Source organism: Eretmochelys imbricata, chromosome 24, assembly GCF_965152235.1.
Source record: "Eretmochelys imbricata isolate rEreImb1 chromosome 24, rEreImb1.hap1, whole genome shotgun sequence".
NCBI lineage: Eukaryota > Metazoa > Chordata > Testudines > Cheloniidae > Eretmochelys > Eretmochelys imbricata.
This window is the reverse complement of record NC_135595.1, coordinates 15,703,455-15,725,369: the sequence shown is the minus strand read 5'-3', so window position 1 is coordinate 15,725,369 and position 21,915 is coordinate 15,703,455. Positions and strand designations below refer to the sequence as shown.

The 21,915-nt window shown below is 51.1% G+C and overlaps 1 protein-coding gene across 1 annotated transcript; it reads right to left on the bottom strand.

Annotated features, from left to right (window-relative positions):
* Positions 1-2,503: 2,503 nt before the first annotated feature.
* On the bottom strand, positions 2,504-9,240 carry LOC144279961 (kallikrein-15-like). Its single transcript, XM_077841665.1, has 5 exons — positions 9,201-9,240; positions 4,669-4,822; positions 3,644-3,897; positions 2,843-2,979; positions 2,504-2,656 (listed from the first exon to the last, which is right to left on the bottom strand). Exons 1-5 carry the CDS (start codon positions 9,238-9,240, stop codon positions 2,504-2,506), a joined length of 738 nt encoding a protein of 245 aa, XP_077697791.1.
* Positions 9,241-21,915: the final 12,675 nt, after the last annotated feature.

Genomic DNA, 21,915 nt, shown 5'->3' with positions numbered 1-21,915 from the left:
GGGCTCTGGGAGGGGAAAGGAGACAACCCAGAGGGCAAGGAGAAGCCCGGAGGGAAAGGTGCACCCAGATCGGTGCTGGAGACGGAAAAGGATCCGGAAAGAGAAGCAAAGTTTGGGACAGTGCAGACCCAGGCCGCTAATTCGAGGGTCCCTGAGCTGCAACCCAGAGTTACAGGTGGGCCCTGGTTCCTCTACCAGCCCCTGGGGGTGTGGCACAGTCCAGGCAGTGAACTGGGAGTTTGTACAGAGACCTTTGAGACCCCAGGAGGGGCAAAATGCCAGCGACCTGGCTGGATGGCCAAGCCATATAGCAGCACAAACAAAGAGAGCCCCTCCCTCGCCCGAGTCCTGGAACGTGAGGGGCCGCGGCACGGACACGAGGTGGAGCGGGAAGCCCAATCAGGCCGAGCTAGTTGGATATCCCCAGATCCAGCCGCAAGGAGGAGCCCATCATGGAGAGGAAGCCATTTGCCCACGGTCAGATGGGAATTCTGTAGCAGAGGAGTACTTGTGGCACCTTAGAGACTAACCAATTTATTTGAGCATGAGCAAGCTAACCCACTAATCCTTCCACCCCTTGAAGAGCCATGCGGACAATTCAAGGTTAGACAACCTGCCGCCCAGTGAGAGGCTTGGTCTGTTCCGCTCCAGACAGAGCAGGTTCAGGGGTGACGTGCTCCCCGTCTATCAATATCTACCGAGGAACCCAATATTTCACAATGGGCTCTTTGAGCTCGCAGCGGAAGGTCTAACCCAATCTAGCGGCTGGGAGTTGAAGCCAGACAAATTCAGACCGGACAGAAGGTTCAACTGTCTGTCAGCGAGAGTCCAGAACCCTAGGAGCGATTTCCCATGGGGCTCGATCTTGGACAATGTTTGAATCACGGCTGGATGTTTCTCTAAAAGATCAGCTCTGGGCAGTATCTGGGGGCATTTGTGACACCCGAGGTCAGGCCTCAGAGCCTCTGAAGTGCTAAACAACAACATTTTGCACAAAACCCTTATTTTTGTTCCACTTTTCACTTCCCATCCCTCCCCCCCAACACATTCCAAAATGAAACATTTTGCAGAAGACAAAATCCATTCTTTTCATTTGCTACGAGCAAAGGAAATGAATTACCCAGGAAAGACTTTTCTGTAGTGTCTGGCTAGTGAATCTTGCCCACATGCTCAGGGTTTAGCTGATCGCCATATTTGGGGTCGGGAAGGAATTTTCCTCCAGGGCAGATTGGAAGAGGCCCTGGAGGTTTTTTCGCCTTCCTCTGCAGCGTGGGGCACGGGTCACTTGCTGGAGGATTCTCTGCTCCTTGAAGTCTTTAGACCACAAGTTGAGGACTTCTGTAGCTCAGACACAGGTGAGAGGTTTTTCGCAGGAGTGGGTGGGTGAGATTCTGTGGCCTGCGTTGTGCAGGAGGTCGGACTAGATGATCATAATGGCCCCTTCTGACCTAAATATCTATGAATCTATGAAATGCCAATTTTCTCCCATTTCTTCCCTTACTGGAAAAAAAAAAAAGAGGCAAAGATTTTTTAAAAGGTGAGAAAAAAGCCCCCTTGCCTTGAACTTCTTTATATTTTCCCACCGGGAGAGACGTAAAAGAGTGAGAAAAGTGGCTTAAACCGCCTTCAATTCCTGTTTCTCTGCTGGGAAAAAGATGTTGCATTCCCGACTTTTCAATTCTCCCCACAGGTGCACACACGCGTACACACACGCGTACACACACGCGTACACACACGCGTACACACACGCACGCTCTTTCCCAGGGAAAAAAGGGTCTGTTGAGATCAAAGCCTTTCATTCTTTTCCATTTCCCCAGGGAAAAAAGGGTTTGTTACATTTAAAACCGTTCACTTTTTTATTCTGTTTTTCAGGAAAAAAAATGGTTTTGTTGAGTTACACTTTCCCCACTTTTTTACCCCATTTTTCCAGTAAAAAAAAGTTACGTTAATTTCCCCCACACACACCCTGCTTTTTCCAGGGGAAAAGACTCTATCTTGCATTCCAAATCTTTCACTTTTCTTCCTGCTTTTCAACAGCAACGTAACCCCAGCAAAATGGTTTTTAAAAAATGGGTTTTTGTGTGGCAATTACTCCTTCCGTTTATTGCTCCTTCCTACCGTTTCCCCCCCGGTGGAAACCTTTTAAAAAGGGAGCGAAAGTGAAGGAGAAACACCCCACGCCCATTTGCTCTCACGTTTTAGACTTTTGGGGAGGGGGTTGACTTGAAAATTGAAAACCATGAAATGAAAATGCAAAAGGAACGCTGGGAAAGAGGTCGGTTTGGAGCATTTTCATCAAGGAATGGGGAACTGAAGTGAAAAAAAATGTCCCGCGGAATTTTTAAAATAAGCAATTCGCTATCAAAGTTATTGATGGATGGAAAAAAACCACTCGGGAGCGGAAGCGTGGGATGTGCAGGCCAAGGGAGGAAAAACAGATGCTGAGACCCAAGGAAGTAGCACCTGGTTTATTCTGGGGTCCCAGCCCCAAGCAGTTGGGGGCTCAGTTTGCCCACATGGTGGCCAGCAGCCAGTGGTGGTATTTACAGACGTTCACGTAGACGCTGGGTTTCGGGGTGGAGGCACAGGGCACGTCGCCCCACGACACGACACCCTGCAGCTTCCCATTACACACCAGCGGGCCACCGGAGTCACCCTGAGGAACCCACAGGGAAAGTGTCAGAAAATGAGGACAGGACATGTGGGGTCCCAAGAGATGCCCCCTGACCCAACAGACCAGCTCCCTGCACCACCCCATCGCACCCCGTCATTGACCCTCCCAGAGACACCCCCTCGCCCCACAGACCAGCCCCCTGCTTTGCCCCATCACTTCCACCCTCACCTCGCAGGAGTTTGTGCCCCCACCCTTCAAGCCTGCACAGAGCATGTTCCTGTTGATGTGCCCGGGGAAGCTGGCCTTGCACTGCTCATTGGAGACGATGTGGACCATGGTGCAGTAGAGGATGATGGTGATGTTTTCTGGAAGAGACGCATTGGCCACGGTTAGCGCAGGTGCTCCGGGATGGATGGATCAGCCTTGGGCCCATCTAGCCCGGTATCCCGTCTCCGAGACGGATGGCGTTAGAACCAGCCCACAAGAGACGGGGGATGATCTGCCCTGCCACGCCTCCAGTTACAGTTCCTCCTGGAATCCCACAATCTGGGGAGATGGGTGTGTGTGGGGATGGATGGATAGAGATAGAGGTATCTGGAGCTAGATGGATAGATAGATAGATAGATAGATAGATAGATAGATAGATGGGGTGTATACGGATAGATAGATAGAGAGGGGGTGGATGGGGATAGATAGATAGATAGATAGATAGAAATGGGGTGAATGCGGATAGAGAGAGAGAGAGGGTGGATGGGGATAGAGACATAGAGAGGGTGGATGCTGATGGACAGATAGTCAGTCTCCCCTGTCACTAGTTATCTCTGTTTCACACACTAGCCAAGGCTCCCTGGAGGTGGCCAGTGCGGGGGTGGGGGCCTGCGAACATCACTCGAATGTCTCCAGTCCCTCTGACCCCCCTACCTTGGGCACCCTCTCCCCCAGCAGCATGCCCACTGATTCCCCTTCCCTCACCCCATGCCTATGGCTCTGGGACAGCCACCCTCCCCGCCCCAATCCTGGCCCCCCTACCAGGGGCGTTGAGGGTGGTGCCCCACCCCGACACCGAGCACTGCTCGCCCGGCTCCGCACACTGGTAAGCCAGGCCCAGCGGCTGGATGTAGCGGTTGAGCGTGGCCGGGGTCTGCAGCTTGAGCAGCATGATGTCATTGTCGTGGTCCGTGCAGTTGTAGCCGGGGTGGATGATGCTTTTGGCCACAGCTTTGTACTGCTCGGACCCCTCGCGGGCATACAGCTTGTAATCCCCCAGGCGCACATGGATGGGGCTGCAGGGGAAGCAAAGAGCTGGATTCACCCGTCAGGACACTGACCCCAGGACTGAGAGGCCTGAATCTGGCAGGGTCTCAGCTTTCTGTCAAAACAAAAATTGCCTTTCTAGCCCTTGTGGTTTTGGAGAAAAGGTGGGAAAAGAACTGAGACAGTGACCCTGCCAGGGTCTGCAGAGAGCCTGAGCCCATCACTGGAAGAAGGGGGAGCTAGCCCAGGTTTGACCAACCCAGCAACGAGGACTGGGTCTGCAGAGAGCCTGAGCCCATCACTGGAAGAAGGGGGAACTGCCCTGAGTGTCACTTACACAGTGACGCTGCCTGGGTCTGCAAAAGCCTGAGCCATCACTGGGAAAGCGGGGAGCTACGCTTGCCTGGGTCTGTAACGCAGCAGGTTTAGAACAAACAAAAGGAAGTATTTCTTCAAACAACGCACAGTCAACCTGGGAACTCCTTGCCAGAGGATGTTGTGAAAGCCAAAACTATAATGGTTCAAAAAAGAACTAGATAAATTCCTGGAGGATAGGTCCATCAGTGGCTATTAGCCAGGATGGGCGGGGATGGTGTCCCTAGCCTCTGTTTGCCAGAAGCTGGGAATGGGCGACAGGGGATGGATCACTGGATGATTCCCTGTTCTGCTCATTCCCTCTGGGGCACCTGGCACTGGCCACTGTCGGGAGACAGGACACTGGGCTCGATGGACCTTTGGTCTGACCCAGTGTGGCCGTTCTTATCCCAGGCCCCCCCCACCCCACACTCAGCCCCACCTACCCAGTCAGGCAGTGGGCTGCAGTCAGGACCCATCTGCTGCTGAGGAGGGTGGCACCGCACTTGTACGTGGAGTGTTCGAAGATGGCTGCCTGCCAGGGCTGTGAGTGGGGGTGGCATGGGTTCCCCCTGAGCTTTAAACTGCCCCAGGCTGCACCTGGAAAGATAAGATGCAGACGTAGTGGCAGATCTCCATCTAGACCCCAGGACCCCTGCTGGGGTACTGGAGAGCAGGGGCTGAGCTGGGCAAGCAATGCAGAGGGCGATGGTTGAGCAGGGGTACAGGGCCCAGCTGAGATCAGAGCCCCATGGCACCGGGCGTGCCCAGATACACAGCCAGAGGCAGTCTCGGTCTACGCTGAGATCAGTGCAGGTCAGCGCCACAGCCAGGAGTAGAAAAGCCAGGCACCCAGAGTCCCCATCTGGTCCTGACCCCCCACCCCCAGCCTGCCCCTCCTGCAGAGCCCAGGCCAGAGACGCTCCTCTAGGGAGCCCTGCATCCAGCCCAGCTCCGAGGGTCGAGATAGAGTATCCTTAACTCTTCCCCCCTGCCTGTGTACCCTTAACTCTGCCCCTTTGTAGATTTCAAGCCCATATCTGATGACTGAGCTAGAGGGGAGCTGTTAGAGGGAGATGCCCGAGCTTGACGGCAGGGGATTAAATCACGAAAGAGCAAACTAAATACAGTTTGTCCTTTGGTAGATGCAAACTGAGCCATGGGCATTACAGCTAGACATGTGATGGGATGTGTACATAGCACTGGGTCACGGCCATGTGTGTGTTGGGCTGTGTGACATTCTGTACCTTGGGGGAAAGCCCTGTAACCCCCATATTCCTCATTTATATCTAATTGTGATCTTGCATATAAATCAGGCTGTGTGAGGTATCAGGGGAAAGATTATGATCTGCTGGAAGTCATTTCTCTATCCATATATGTGTAACATTAATGCCTATGAAGTTATGAGAACTGTGTTGTATGGTTGTCACTGAAACATGCTGTAATTTGGGGAATCAGCCAGACATTAGCTCCCCAGAGGCAACAGCAAGGAAAGTAACCAACGCCCGGGCAGGTGTCAAACAGTTCTATTGTCCAGCCAAGGACTTAAAATTCAATGACTCACCTGCATGAGGCCACACCAGGGGAATTGCTCAGCCTTGCCTGGGAACTCAGCAATGCCCCCCAGACATGCCTGGACTTGTGTGCTCCAAGCACATGCGACTGAGGCTATAAAACAGAACCCAGGGGCCCCATGTTGGGCCTTTCTCCTGCCCTTGCCCATGCTGCAAGCAACTAGGACACAGAGAAGACAGAAGAATCCAACAAAGCAGACTGGCCAAGGTTTCAAGGGTGAAAGCTGTGTACTATGAACTGCAATATCCAGTGGGGTGAGAAAAACTGCTTAATCTAGATGTTGCCCAGCCTAATATGGTTGAGAGTTTAGACTGTGTGCTGATATTTTCTTTTCTTTTGGTAACTAACTCTGACTTTTCGCCTATCACTTAATATCACTTAAAATCTAGCTTTTGTGGTCAAAAAAACTTCTTTAACTGTTTATCTTTACCAGTGAGTTTGCCTGAAGCGTTTGGTGAATCTGCTCAGGTGTGCAAAGGCTGGTGTATAGCCACTTTCCATTGATGAAGTGGTGAACCAATTAATAAATGTGCATTACTCGTCTAGAGCAGTGCAAGACAGTTTATTCCTGAGGTACAAGGCTGGGAGCTGGGGGGATTTGGCGGGTGCCTTTCTCTGTGTGATTCATGAGTGGCTCTGGGAGCATTCAGGCAAGTTAGCTGGGTGTGGGGGCTCCCCATGCGGTTGTGCTGAGTGATCACAGCACCTGGAGCAGTTTGCTGCTGGTCACTAGCAGGGCACTGTGAGAGACAGCCCAGGCTGGAGAGAGTTAAGGGGACACCGCGGTCCCACAATCCCAGGCTGCACCCCGGGGATCCCATCACAGGTGTGTACACAGCGCTGAGTCACGGCCATGTGTGCGATGGGGCGTGTACACAGCGCTGAATCACGGCCATGTGTGCGATGGGGCGTGCCCACAGCACTGGATCACGGCCATGTATACGATGAGGTGTGTACACAGCGCTGGGTCACTGCCATGTGTGCGATGGGGCGTGTACACAGCGCTGGGTCACGGCCATGTGTGCGATGAGGTGTGTACATTGTGCTGGATCACGGCCATGTGTGCGATGGGGCGTGTACACAGCGCTGGGTCACGGCCATGTATACGATGAGGTGTGTACACAGCTCTGGGTCACGGCCATGTGTGCGATGGGGCGTGTACACAGCGCTGGGTCACGGCCATGTGTGCGATGAGGTGTGTACACAGCGCTGGGTCACGGCCATGTGTGCGATGGGGCGTGTACACAGCGCTGGGTCACGGCCATGTGTGCGATGGGGTGTGTACACAGCGCTGGGTCACGGCCATGTGTGCGATGGGGCGTGTACACAGCGCTGGGTCACGGCCATGTATACGATGAGGTGTGTACACAGCGCTGGGTCACGGCCATGTGTGCGATGGGGCGTGTACACAGCTCTGGGTCACGGCCATGTGTGCGATGGGGCGTGTACACAGCGCTGGGTCACGGCCATGTGTGCGATGGGGCGTGTACACAGCGCTGGGTCACGGCCATGTGTGCGATGGGGCTTGCACACAGCGCTGGATCACGGCCATGTGTGCGATGAGGTGTGTACACAGCGCTGAGTCACGGCCATGTGTGCGATGGGTTGTGTACACAGCGCTGGGTCACGGCCATGTGTGCGATGAGGTGTGTACACAGCGCTGGGTCACGGCCATGTGTGCGATGGGGCGTGTACACAGCGCTGGGTCACAGCCATGTGTGCGATGGGGCTTGCACACAGCACTGGATCACGGCCATGTGTGCGATGAGGTGTGTACACAGCGCTGGGTCACGGCCATGTGTGCGATGGGTTGTGTACACAGCGCTGGGTCACAGCCATGTGTGCGATGGGGCTTGCACACAGCACTGGATCACGGCCATGTGTGCGATGAGGTGTGTACACAGCGCTGAGTCACGGCCATGTGTGCGATGGGGCGTGTACACAGCGCTGGGTCACGGCCATGTGTGCGATGGGGCGTGTACACAGCGCTGGGTCACGGCCATGTGTGCGATGGGGCGTGTACACAGCTCTGGGTCACGGCCATGTGTGCGATGGGGCGTGTACACAGCGCTGGGTCACGGCCATGTGTGCGATGGGGCGTGTACACAGCGCTGGGTCACGGCCATGTGTGCGATGAGGTGTGTACACAGCGCTGGGTCACGGCCATGTGTGCGATGGGGCGTGTACACAGCGCTGGGTCACGGCCATGTGTGCGATGGGGCGTGTACACAGCGCTGGGTCACGGCCATGTGTGCGATGGGGCGTGTACACAGCGCTGGGTCACGGCCATGTGTGCGATGGGGCGTGTACACAGCGCTGGGTCACGGCCATGTGTGCGATGAGGTGTGTACACAGCGCTGGGTCACGGCCATGTGTGCGATGAGGTGTGTACACAGCGCTGGGTCACGGCCATGTGTGCGATGGGGCTTGCACACAGCGCTGGGTCACGGCCATGTGTGCGATGGGGTGTGTACACAGCGCTGAGTCACGGCCATGTGTGCGATGGGGCGTGTACACAGCGCTGGGTCACGGCCATGTGTGCGATGGGGCGTGTACACAGCGCTGGGTCACGGCCATGTGTGCGATGGGGCGTGTACACAGCGCTGGGTCACGGCCATGTGTGCGATGGGGCGTGTACACAGCGCTGGGTCACGGCCATGTGTGCGATGGGGCGTGTACACAGCGCTGGGTCACGGCCATGTGTGCGATGGGGCGTGTACACAGCGCTGGGTCACGGCCATGTGTGCGATGGGGCGTGTACACAGCGCTGGGTCACGGCCATGTGTGCGATGAGGTGTGTACACAGCGCTGGGTCACGGCCATGTGTGCGATGGGGCGTGTACACAGCGCTGGGTCACGGCCATGTGTGCGATGGGGCTTGCACACAGAACTGGATCACGGCCATGTGTGCGATGGGGCGTGTACACAGCGCTGGGTCACGGCCATGTGTGCGATGGGGTGTGTACACAGCGCTGGGTCACGGCCATGTGTGCGATGGGTTGTGTACACAGTGCTGGGTCACGGCCATGTGTGCGATGGGGTGTGTACACAGCGCTGGGTCGCACACACAATACCGCGTACCCCCTCTCCCACACACACACTTGAACACTCCCATGATCACACTTCTCAGAACCACACCACACCCACCCAATCTAACCGCCACACACACCAAAACCCGCCCACAATCCCAGCCTCAGGGGGGACACACTCACACCCCCCCCCACATGCACACACCCCCTACACAACCCCACCTCTGCCCACACACACACTGGTGCATTCACATACTCATACACATGCACACCCACAAACACACACAGTAACACACTAAAACGTGCGCACACGCGAACGTGAGTGTGGGTGTGTAGGCTAACAAACACGCGGGTGTGGACACACACACACTAACCTGCAGTCCCCAGGAGCAGCGCGATGCTCAGCAGCGTCATGCGGCTCAGTGGCGGTGATGGGCAGAGCTACGGGCTGCAGGCTCTGGAGGGCAGAGGGGAAAAGGGGCATCACTCCTGGGGAACTGGCCCCGCCCACGGGCCCCGCCCACTGCCAGCTGCTCTGGGTTTGATGCCCGACTCTATTGGACCTCCTGGCAACCAGCTCGGGGGCCGCCGCACTAATCCAGGGAGCGGAGTCCAGTGCCCACAGCTTGGCCCATCCTCAGCACATCTGGCACGGGCCACGTGGGCACTGGGAACTGGGCAGAGACGTACCTGCCTGTCCCTCCATCCCATATACACCCCTCCTTCCATTCTTCCCCCATCCATCCATCCATCTGTCCCATATATGCCTGTCCCCATTCCTCCATCCCTCCCCATCCATCATTCCATCCCAACAGATAGATAGATAGATAGATAGATAGATAGATAGATAGATAGATAGATAGGGTGTATAGACAAATACCTTTGTATCCCTGCACACATTTCTCCAACGAGCTGAGAGCTGTCTAGAAATGATGAATGAGATTTCCCAACCCCCCCCACCCCCACCCCCACACGCACCTACCACCTGGGGCACCAGAAGTGTCAGATCTGGGACCGCCCCCGCCCCCAAAAGCCCAGTCCCAACGATCCCCCGCTCCCTGCCGCCAGCTCAGACCCCAGGGATTCCATCGCCAGCCCGGCCAACCCACGCCCAGTTCCCCTGTGGGCCGAGTGAGGACGGAGCAAGTGAATTCCCGCTCCCCCGCATCCACCCCTGGAGACACCCCCATTCCCCCTCACTCCTCAGCAGCGGAGACTCGGATCCCTTACCTGGCCAGGGATCAGCACCAGACACTCGGCTCTGAAGGACACTAGCCAACGCCAGCCCTCTCCCACCTCCAGCCGCCCTGCTTTTAACCACCCGCCCAGCCACCCCTTGAGCCAGGGCAGCATTTACAGGACGCCTGACGCCAGCTGGCCTCCCCACCCGCACCTAATGAGGGGCTGGCTCTCTCTAATTAGCACCGCTGCTAATCCTAATAACAAGGCTTCAAAGGACTTCGCCCCAGCCTCATCAAGGGCATCGCTCACATGACCAGAGGAATGAGCCCATACCAGCTGGTGCCGTGTTTACCAGCCATGGTGATGCCCAGAAACATGCCATGCATTTCTGGGACCTGGCTGCCGTCTGGCAAAGTTAGGGAGTGCAGAGTTCTGGCTTTGAATTCACTGCAGGAGCTGCAGGGCTCTGGCCGGGATGCAGTGGTTTGGCAAAGCAGCTGTTCTCCTGGAGGGGATTTCTGTTTTCATTTTCAAAACAGCCCCTGGCTCTAGGGGTAGGGATGGGAAGACGACCTTGAAAAGGGAAAGCGAGAGTGACCGATGCAGAAACTCTGCCTGGGTCTGCCGAGAGCCTGAGCCCATCACTGGGAGATGGGGAAGCTGCCCAAGTGTGACCAACACAGTGACGCTGCCTGGATCTGCAGAAAGCCTAGCTTCCGCCGTAGTCACAGGTGTGGGTGTGTTCAACAGCCACCTGTCCCCGGCTTTGCCTGGGCATGAGAGATATAGAACCAAGGATACGCTTGCTCAAGGGCTTTCCATGAGCGGCAGGGCCACTCTCTTGATCTGGATTCAAAGGAGGGGAGGAATAATTGGAAGCGAATGCAAGAGTGGCTGGGGGAATGCAGCTGGGTGTAGTTCCTAGTCTGCTATGGGACCCTGATCCCAGCTGGGGCAGGGCCTGTCTCTCGCTGTGTCAGGGCCACGTCCAGCACAGGGCTGGGTTTTCCAAAGCAGCTGAAGGATTTATGAGCCAGATTTCATGGGGTGACAGCCTGACCCTACTGACGTCACTAGATTTGTCAAGGAGAACCAGGATTTCACGCCATGGTGTCTAATTCCCCTAGGCAACTCTTAGTACCCAAGACCTAAATCTCCAGGCTCAGACCCACTCTGTAAAATGGGGGTGATGGCCCTGCCCCATCTCAAGGGGGTTACACTGGGGAACGGTTGCAGCGTACTTGCATAAAGCCACTTTGTTTCACCCGCACGCCATCACACAGTCAAGTGCTGCCACCTAGTGGACCGTTGCGGAGCTGCGCTGGGACCTGAATTCGCCAAATATTTTCACAAATTCAAAAATGTTTATCCCAAAGTGAGATTAAAAAGCCAAAATCTCAAAAATTTTCACCAGACGAGAAAACCCAACATTGTGTGCGGCTTGGGCCCACAGACACGGTCTGTTTGGATCATTTCAAAAGGGTTTGTTTCACTTCGGGGCTCTCTGTTGTTTAACCTTTTTACCAGGCTACAGAGTAACAGCCGTGTTAATCTGTATTCGCAAAAGAAAAGGAGGACTTGTGGCACCTTAGAGACTAACCAATTTATCTGAGCATAAGCTTTTGTGAGCTACAGCTCACTTCACAGGATGCACACTATGGAAAGTGTAGAAGATCTTTTTATATACACACAAAGCATGAAAAAATACCTCCTCCCACCCCACTCTCCTGCTGGTAATAGCTTATCTAAAATGATCACTCTCCTTACAATGTGTATGATAATCAAGTTGGGCCATTTCCAGCACAAATCCAGGGTTTAACAAGAACGTCTGGGGGGATGGGGGTAGGAAAAAACAAGGGGAAATAGGTTACCTTGCATAATGACTTAGCCACTCCCAGTCTCTATTCAAGCCTAAGTTAATTGTATCAAATTTGCAAATGAATTCCAATTCAACAGTTTCTCACTGACATGACATGAAAGTTGCTATATTACAACAAAAAAACTTCAAATCCAGGCTCCAGCGAGAAACTGTTGAATTGGAATTCATTTGCAAATTTGATACAATTAACTTAGGCTTGAATAGAGACTGGGAGTGGCTAAGTCATTATGCAAGGTAACCTATTTCCCCTTGTTTTTTCCTACCCCTCCCCCCCCCCGACATTCTTGTTAAACCCTGGATTTGTGCTGGAAATGGCCCAACTTGATTATCATACACATTGTAAGGAGAGTGGTCACTTTAGATAAGCTATTACCAGCAGGAGAGTGGGGTGCGAGGAGGTATTTTTTCATGCTTTGTGTGTATATAAAAAGATCTTCTACACTTTCCACAGTATGCATCCGATGAAGTGAGCTGTAGCTCACGAAAGCTTATGCGCAGATAAATTGGTTAGTCTCTAAGGTGCCACAAGTCCTCCTTTTCTTTTTACCAGGCTAATTTGCTTAAGAACTTAAGAACTAGATCAGTTCCTGGAGGACGGGTCCATCAGTGGCTATTAGCCAGGATGGGCAGGGATGGTGTCCCTGGCCTGTTTGCCAGAAGCTGAGAATGGGCAATGGGATGGATCTCTTGATGGTGACCTGTTCTGTTCACTCCCTCTGGGGCGCCTGGCACCGGCCACGGTCGGACGACAGGACGCTGGGCTAGATGGACCTTTGGTCTGACCCAGTCTGGCCGTTCTTATGTTCCCATGTTCTTAAAGCGCCATCAAAAGAGTCAGCACAAGCCAGAAAAAACAGACTTTGTTTCATTTTTAAAATGTCAAAATGAAACATTTTGATAATAGCACAACTTCCCACCCCGCTAAAAATATTTTTTTTCAAATTGGAAGGTTCACGGGGACCAGGGCCCTCCTTAGCCACAGGCAGAATAGGCAACCGCCTAGGGCACCACTCTGCCGGGGGTCCAGACAGAGGGGAAGCAGCTGGAGCCTGTAAGAGCAGGGCTGCTGGGTCCTAGAGAGAGCCGCATGCCGCACAGTCTGAGGGAGGGGACTGGCTCCTGGGGTCTCTGGGAAGGGGAGGGGGTAGGGGTGGGGGAAGGACCTCACCTGTGAGTGTGACTGTCTCCCCCGGCCTGAGGTGAGGCAGGCTCGGCGGCTCTGGCAGTATCCTTTGTTGCCCCCCCGTAATGTCCATTCTTCTCCCCCGCCCGCACGGCGCACCCCCGCTTTCCCCGTTACCCCCCACCCCCCCACGGAGCACCCCTCTCTCCCGTCTTCCCTCCGGCAGGGCTGGGTTGGGTGAGGTGCAAGGGGAAGGGGGAAATTGGAATTATCACACACAGCTGGCTGGGCTGGGGAGAGTGTGACCAGACAGCATCTGTGAAAACCAGGACAGGGGGTTGGGGTGGGGTGACCAGGTGTCCCACTTTTATAGGGACAGTTCCGATTTTGGGGTCTTTTTCTTATATAGGCTCCTATTACCCTCCATCCCCGTCCTGATTTTTCACACTTGCTGTCTCGTGGGGGTAATTGGTGCCTATATAAGACAAAGCCCCAAATATCGGGACTGGCCCTATAAAATCAGGACATCTGGTCACCCTAGCTGGGGAGCGCGTCTCTCCCCCAGGCTGGCAGCGATCCATCTCATCGGGGGGAGCTGCGCAGGGCAGGATGAGCTGCGGTGGCTCCGTGGGTGTGCTAACTTCACCGTGGTCCGTTGGGCTGGCTGTGGCTCCCATTGGCGTGTGATCGGACCTAAGGGTTTGCTGATGCTGCTGCCACTCTGCACCCCAAGAGGTGGATTTTGGGGTCCTGCAGTTTTCCACCTATGTCCTCCTCTACTGCAGCTGTTGAACCAGCAGGCTGGGGGGTGAGTGAGCCAAGCATGAAAGCAGGACTGTGTTGCCATTTGGATTGTCATTTAACAACTTTGTTTGCCAGAAAGGCTTGCTAACAATCCTGAATCCAATTTCAATACTTTGTTTTAAATCAATATCGTAGCCAAAAACAGAAAATTAAGTTGTTGACAATTATTTGTGACAAGTTTGGTTTGGGGTAAGGAGTGGGCCAGTTTTCATCAGAGAAACAAAAAATGTTGAAGGGAGAACAGGAGGACTTGTGGCACCTTAGAGACTAAGAAATTTATGAGAGCATAAGCTTTCGTGAGCTACAGCCCACTTCGTCGGATGCATAGAATGGAACATATATATATATACACACATGCAGGTAAGTGGGAAGTTACCATACAAACTGTGAGAGGCTAATTAGTTAAGAGGAGTTATTATCAGCAGGAGAGAAAAAAACTTTTGTAGTGATAATCAAGATGGCCAATCAAGATGGCCAATCAAGAATCAAGATGGCCCATTTAGACAGTTGACAAGATGGTGTGAGGATACTTAACTTAAGGAAATAGATTCAATATGTGGAATGACCCAGCCACTCCCAGTCTCTATTCAAACCCAAGTTAATGGTATCCAGTTTGCATATTAATTCAAGCTCAGCAGTTTCTCGTTGGAGTCTGGTTTTGAAGCTTTTCTGTTGCAAAATTGACACCTTTAAATCTATTACTGAGTGGCCAGAGAGGTTGAAGTGTCCTCCTACCGGTTTTTGAATGTTATGATTCCTGATGTCAGATTTGTGTCCATTTATTCTTCTGAGTAGACTGGCATGTTGACTGGCTCTCCTATAGCCCTGTTACTGCGAAATAGAGCCCTCCTCCAACAAGTGTAATCTGCTCATCTCCTTACTCGTGTGTAGAGTGACCATACGTTGTACCAAGATTCTCTTGCTTTTTTTCCCAGTGAGTCAGGATAGCTTTTGCCAGCCCAGAGGTTGGGCAGCCAATGTCTTATGTTTTCACAATGTTTTGTCCAACTTTTTTGTTGGTGATGGATCATGTCTTTCTGGCCAGGCCCAAAGGGTGGTGCCTAGCTAATGTCTTTCCAAACAAAGACAAGGCGCAATAGGACGCCTGAAACATTTCTGTGCTTCCTTCACCTAGATGAGATGGTTCTGTGCTGACTTCATTTTGGTCACTTTGTGCTTTACCTAGGAGTAAAACTAGGGTTCTACTTTCCCGCTGCTTGGAAACCCAGCGTATTAACCTGGGTAATGCCATTGATACTAGTTACAGTGTAAGGTGGATAGAGGGTTGTAACTAACATTAAGACTGATGCCCACTCTACATTTAAAACTAAAAAGTGGCTTTGTAAAAATGACATGGGTTTCCAGCTCTACTGCCGCTCAGTCGTGGCGGACCGCCCTGCGAGGTGTCTGCACACTAGCTCAAGGTCACAGACTCATGACCATCCTATAGTCGTTATTTTAAATAATATTTCTGATAATCTGACAATAATTTAAACAGTTATTTCTTTTAAAAACACCCTTATAAGTTATGCCGTATCGAAAAACCACTTTCCGGGTCTCACAAAAGAAAACGGAAAGATGAAATAGGATTAGCTGCACAAGCAGAGAAGGGTTCTATACTTAAGTTTGTACATCATGAAAACAACGACGTTGATCAAGATCATCAAGTAACTGCCGAAGAAAATTTTTATGCAGACGCAGCTCAAGAAACGCAACAACACACAGAACAATCATTTGAACAGATGCAGACACAAAACAAGAAATTACAACAGCTGAAACTGTACTAGCATGGGATACAGATGACATTGGCACATGGCCGCAATCTTTAAACAACAAATTCCGTGCCATTATACTTGAGCAAGGCCCTAGGAGAATAAAAGTTCTTGAATATCATAAAGACATTAGAGGTAGGAAATTCACAGAAAACAATTACTACAAAAGACTTTCTAATGGTGAAATTGTCAACAGACGGTGGCTTGTGTACTCTAAACGCAAGGATGCTCTATTTTGTTTCCCATGCAAGCTTTTCAATAGTTGCAATTTTAAGATCACAACCATGGGTATTAATGATTGGAAAAATCTTAGTCACATATTACCGCAACATGAAAAGGCACAGCACCACACTGAAAGTATGCACAAATGGTGTGAGCTGAGTGTAAGGTTGAAAACTCAGACAACTCTTGATGCCCCAAATCAAAGATTGCTGGAGTCAGAGAAGAAGCATTGGTGTCGTGTTCTTGAACATCTATTATCTATTGTTGAATATCTATCAACAAACAATCTTGGTTTTAGAGGAAGCATTGAGAAACTATTCCAGCCCAAAAATGGCAATTTTTTGGGCCTTCTACAACTGCTGGGAAAATTTGACACGGTGATGAGTGAACATCTCCGAAGAGTAACTGAAAATGAAATACATGACCACTATTTGGGACCAAGAGTTCAAAATGAACTGATCGTCCTAATGAGTGATAAAGCGAGAGATAAAATTGTTTCACTGGTTACTTCGGCAAAATATTTTGCCATAATTCTAGATTGCACTCCGGACATAGCATCATAGAATCATAGAATATCAGAGTTGGAAGGGACCTCTGGAGGTCATCTAGTCCAACCCCCTGCCCAGAGCAGGACCAATCCCAACTAAATCATACCAGCCAGGGCTTTGTCAAGCCTGACCTTAAAAACTTCTAAGGAAGGGGATTCCACCACCGCCCTAGGTAATGCACTCCAGTATTTCACCACCCTCCTAGTGAAAAAGTTTTTCCGAATATCCAACCTAAATCTCCCCCACTGCAACTTTAGACCATTATTCCTTGTCCTGTCATCTGCTATCACTGAGAATAGTCTAGATCCATCCTCTTTGGATCCACCTTTCAGGAAGTTAAAAGCAGCTATCAAATCCCCCCTCATTCTTCTCTTCCGTAGACTAAACAATCCCAGTTCCCTCAGCCTCTCCTCATAAGTCATGTGTTCCAGTCCCCTAATCATTTTTGTTGCCCTTCGCTGGACTCTCTCGAATTTCTCCACATCCTTCTTGTAGTGTGGGGCCCAAAACTGGACACAGTACTCCAGATGAGGCCTCACCAATGTCGAATAGAGGGGAACGATCACGTCCCTCGATCTGCTGGCAATGCCCCTACTTATACGTCCCAAAATGCCATTGGCCTTCTTGGCAACAAGGGCACACTGTTGTCTCATATCCAGCTTCTCGTCCACTGTCACCCCTAGGTTCTTCTCTGCAGAACTCCTGCCGAGCCATTTGGTCCCCAGGCAGTAGCGGTGCATGGGATTCTTCCGTCCTAAGTGCAGGACTCTGCACTTGTCCTTGTTGAACCGTAATGAACATTAGAGGACAAGGCTATGATAATGGTGCCAATATGAGAGGATGTATTTCTGGCGTGCAAGCTAGATTGCTGGCAGAAAATCCACGAGCTTTTTTTGTTCCGTGTGCACGCCATAGCCTTAATTTGATTTTATGTGATATGGCCAAGTCTTCTGTAGAAGCTATTTCTTTTTTTTGTTTGCTGCAACGCATTTACGTGCTCTTTTCAGCTTCCACTCAACGATGGCAAATATTCAAAACACATGTCAATGGTATTACCGTTAAGCCTCTATCTGAGACATGCTGGGAAAGCAGAGCAGAAAGTGCAAAAACTTTGAGATATCAGTCTGAGGAAGTGTACGAAGCACTGGTTGCTATTTCGGAAGAAGCTAAAAGTGAAGCACAGTCATTGGCCTCTGAAATATCCAGCTTCAAGTTTCTAACATCTGTCGTAATCTGGTATGACATTCTTGTTAAAATCTCAAGTGTAAGCAAAATAACGCAGAGTCCAATGATGCAGCTTGATTCAACACTTATCTTGCTAAACAACACACGAGAATTTTTAGTGAAATACAGAGAAAATGGATTCAAAGAAGCCCAGGTTACAGAGCAAGGGGGGTTTCAGAGTAACAGCCGTGTTAGTCTGTATTCGCAGAAAGAACAGGAGTCCTTGTGGCACCTTAGAGACTAACCCATTTATTTGACCATGAGCTTTCGTGAGCTACAGCTCACTTGCACAGGCATTCGGCGTAGAACCAATATTTCCATGTCCGAACGTGACCCGAGTTTCAAGGAAAAAACAGCAAGCGGAATATGAAGGTGCAAATGAGCCCACAGACGATCCAGAAAAGAAATTTGAGGTTGAATTTTTTAATGTTGTGATGGATAAAGCAATATCTGCCGTTGATGGAAGGTTTAATACCTTACGAGCACACCATGAACAGTTTGGATTTTTGTAGGACATAACTAAGTTCAATGAAATAGTCATTTGCTGCTCTTGTTTCCCTAAGTGCAAGAACCTAGAGAGCTTCCTGAAGCATGGTGATAGTTTTGATTTAAATGGACTTGAACTGTACGAAGAATTAAGTACATTATCATCAATATTGCTACATGCAAAATCGGTGATGGACATTGTACAGTTTATTCATACCAGCAAACTTGTTGACATATATCCTAATGTGTACATTGCCACTCGTATTCTACTGACAATTCCTGTAACAGTAGCATCAGGAGAACGGAGTTTCTCAAAACTAAAGCTCATTAAAAACTGTCTCCGTTCTACAATGAGTCAGGAATGCTTGACTGGTCTTGCTATTCTTGCAATCGAACAAGACATCACTTTGTCTTTGTCATTCAATGACATTATTACTGATTTTGCAGCCAAAAAAGCCAGAAAGATCGCTTTTAATTAAAAACAAATCCTTGTTTCAATACCTCTTCATAGAAATTTCCAATAAAATGTTGACAAATTTAAAAAATTATATTATTTGCATCATTCTGTCAATAAATCAGAATTTTTTCTATAGTACTACTTCTTTAGTGCTAGTCCATCAGCATTTCAGTGTGCTTAATTAAGTTAAAACTGTTTTTAATTAAGTGCATGTGGCAAGTTTTCCTGTACTGTAAGCTTATGTTTGTGTTGCTAAGAGCAAGTCAGGCATAGGGGCACCAGTTTGATATCCCGCCTAGGGCATCATAAATCCTAAGGACTGCCCTGATGAGAACCGCCCTGTTTACAAAGTTGCATTTTAAACAATTCAGCACTTTCGATGAATAATCATTTTGTCGATAAATCCCCAGTTACCTGAACCTGTAACCGATTTCTGTAAAATATCTGATGTCACACACAGCTATGGGAATAACCACTTTTTCCATTGGATAGCTGAACCAGAAGAAGAAAAATATATTCCGGTCGACACAAAATGAATTCTTTTCACATTTCTCAGTATTTTGCTTCATTTTCAGGTCTTCTCATTAAAATTGCAGTAAAATTCGAAACAAAAAGAAACCCTAAAAATGTTCCAAAATGTAGGAAATGACAAAATGAAACATTTTGATTTTTTTCTGTGTTTTTTTTTCCGACCGACACAATTTGGTGAATTCAACTCAAATTCTGAAATATTTTGATCGACCCAAATCTGCAAGATTTTCGTGAGAAAAAAAAATTGACCTGATAATTTTCACCCAGTTGCAGTGGCAAATGCCAGTTTACAATTGAGCCCCTGGTGCAAAATGAATAGCAAGCTTATTATGTATTACAGCACGGTCTGCAAACTCCAGCCACAGACTAGGGGACCCTGTTAGGGGGAATCGATTTGAAAATGGCTAACTGATAGATCTCTTTGCATAGGAATGAGGTGGAAGCTCCATTACTCCGACTTTCCATTGAGATTGGGCATCTCTTTCTAAAAGCTCCGCTCTAGCTCACACACCAGATATTACTCCTGGGGGAATTCTGCACCACTGAGCATGCACACAATTTATGTCCCCCACAGATTTCTTTGCTTCCCTGCAGAAAAATGACTTTCTGAAGGGGGAAGCAAAGGGAAGCCACAAGAGCGGTCATACGACCCTCCCCAGAAGTTTGGGGTGCCCAGGGCAGCCAGCAGAGAGGTAAGTCACTGCGGGGCAGGGGGCAGGACTGGGGAAGACCTGGCTGGTGGCTCCTACCCTGCGCCGGACTCAGCTGCTAGTCCTGGCCGGGCTGGGGAGGAGGGGACTTCCTCTTCCCCTTCACCGGCATCCAGGGCCATAACAGACCCACCCCCAGATTTCTCCCCCAGCTGTAGGAAGCTCTGTGAACTGCCCGCCCATTGCTCCTCAACTGCAGGGGGAGGGATCACTGTACAGAGAGCTGTTCCCCCATCTGCCCAATCCCCCGTGCATCCAAACCCCATCACACCCAGACCTGCCCATTGAGCCTCACCCCCTGCAAACACACCCAGAATCCCCCCTGATGAGCCCCATTCCCCCTGCTCCTGGACCACCCCAATGAGCCACCCACACCCAGATCCACACCCCACTGAGCCCCAACCAGCTGCACCTGGATCCCCACCCCACTGAGCTCCACTCCCCCAGCATCTGGACCTTCCACTGAGCCCCCCACACCCAGATCCTTCCCTGCTGAGCCCCAGCCACCTGCACCTGGACCCCCCTGCAGAGTCCCATTACTACTGCACCCAGATCCCCACGACAAGCCCTTGTGCATCCAGATCCTCTCCCCACACACCTGGATCCACCACTAAGCCACCCGCACCCAGATTGCCCCACACAGAGGCCTCTCAACCCACACCTGGATCCCCCCCACACTAAGCCTGTTCACACGTGGATCCTGCCTGGCTGAGCCTGCCTGCCCACCCCTGGTGCACCTGGCATGGAGGGGCAGGGCCCTGGGGTGTTTCTGGGGCAGGTCCAGTTCTTGTATTGTGTCAGGGTTGGGTGCGGCCTCACCGCTGAGTCCACATCGCCTCTGGCCTTAAATTCTCATCCACCAGTCAGACCCATAGCAGACCTAGAGCAATGCAGCTGCTTAATTCAGTGGGTTCGAGGAAGAGCCCGTCTTATCGGCACTGATCCCTAAACTAGCTCCCAGCCCTCTCACACCCAGCCCCACCTTGGCTGCCTCCCCCCACCCCTGACAGGTGGTACAGACCTATCAGCACATACAGACCCCCACCCACCCCAGCTGGCTAGGTGTCTGGCTGTCTCTCTCCATACACATGCTGCATCTAGCTAGCTAGGTATCTCCATTATACACCCCTCACCTATCTATCTCCATAATTCTTCCCCTCTATCTATCCCCATATACCCCCTCTATCTATCCCCATATGCCCACTTTATCTATCTATCCCCATTCACCCCCTCTATCTATCTATCCCCATACACCCCCTCTATCTATCTGTCCCCATACGCCCCCTCTATCTATCTATCCCCATATGCCCCCCTCTATCTATCTATCCCCATACGCCCACGTTATCTATCTATCCCTGTACGCCCCCTCTATCTATCTATCCCCATATGCCCCCCTCTATCTATCTATCCCCATACGCCCACGTTATCTATCTATCCCTGTACGCCCCCTCTATCTATCTATCCCCGTATGCCCCCCTCTATCTATCTATTCCCGTATGCTCCCACTATCTATCTATCCCCATACACGCCCTCTATCTAGCTATCCCCGTACGCCCCCTCTATCTATCTATCCCCGTACGCCCCCACTATCTATCTATCCCCATACACCCCCTCTATCTATCTATCCCCGTATGCCCCCCTCTATCTATCTATCACCATGTGCCCCCACTATCTATCTATCCCCATACAGCCCCTCTATCTATCTATCCCCGTATGCCCCCTCTATCTATCTATCCCCGTATGCCCCCTCTATCTATCTATCCCCATACAGCCCCTCTATCTATCTATCCCCGTATGCCCCCTCTATCTATCTCCATAATACACCCCTTATCGATCTATCTTGGTACACACACTTCTATCTATTCCCATAATACACCCCATCCCCTCTATTTGTCCATCCCCAGACACACCCTGTATTTGTCCACCCTCCATCCATCCCCCGACACACCCCTCATCTCCCTGAGCGCTGGTGAACCGCCCAGAATTCCATCACATTTTCCCTTCCCTGACTCTGCCCTTCCACAGACTAGCCGGTTCCTCGGGCTCCGAGACGGTGGCAGGCCCGGCAGTGGGAGGCGCTGATGCTGTCTACACTGCAGAGGAGGCAATCTAGGCATTGCGGGGGGCGGAGGGGGGTGAAATCAGACTGGG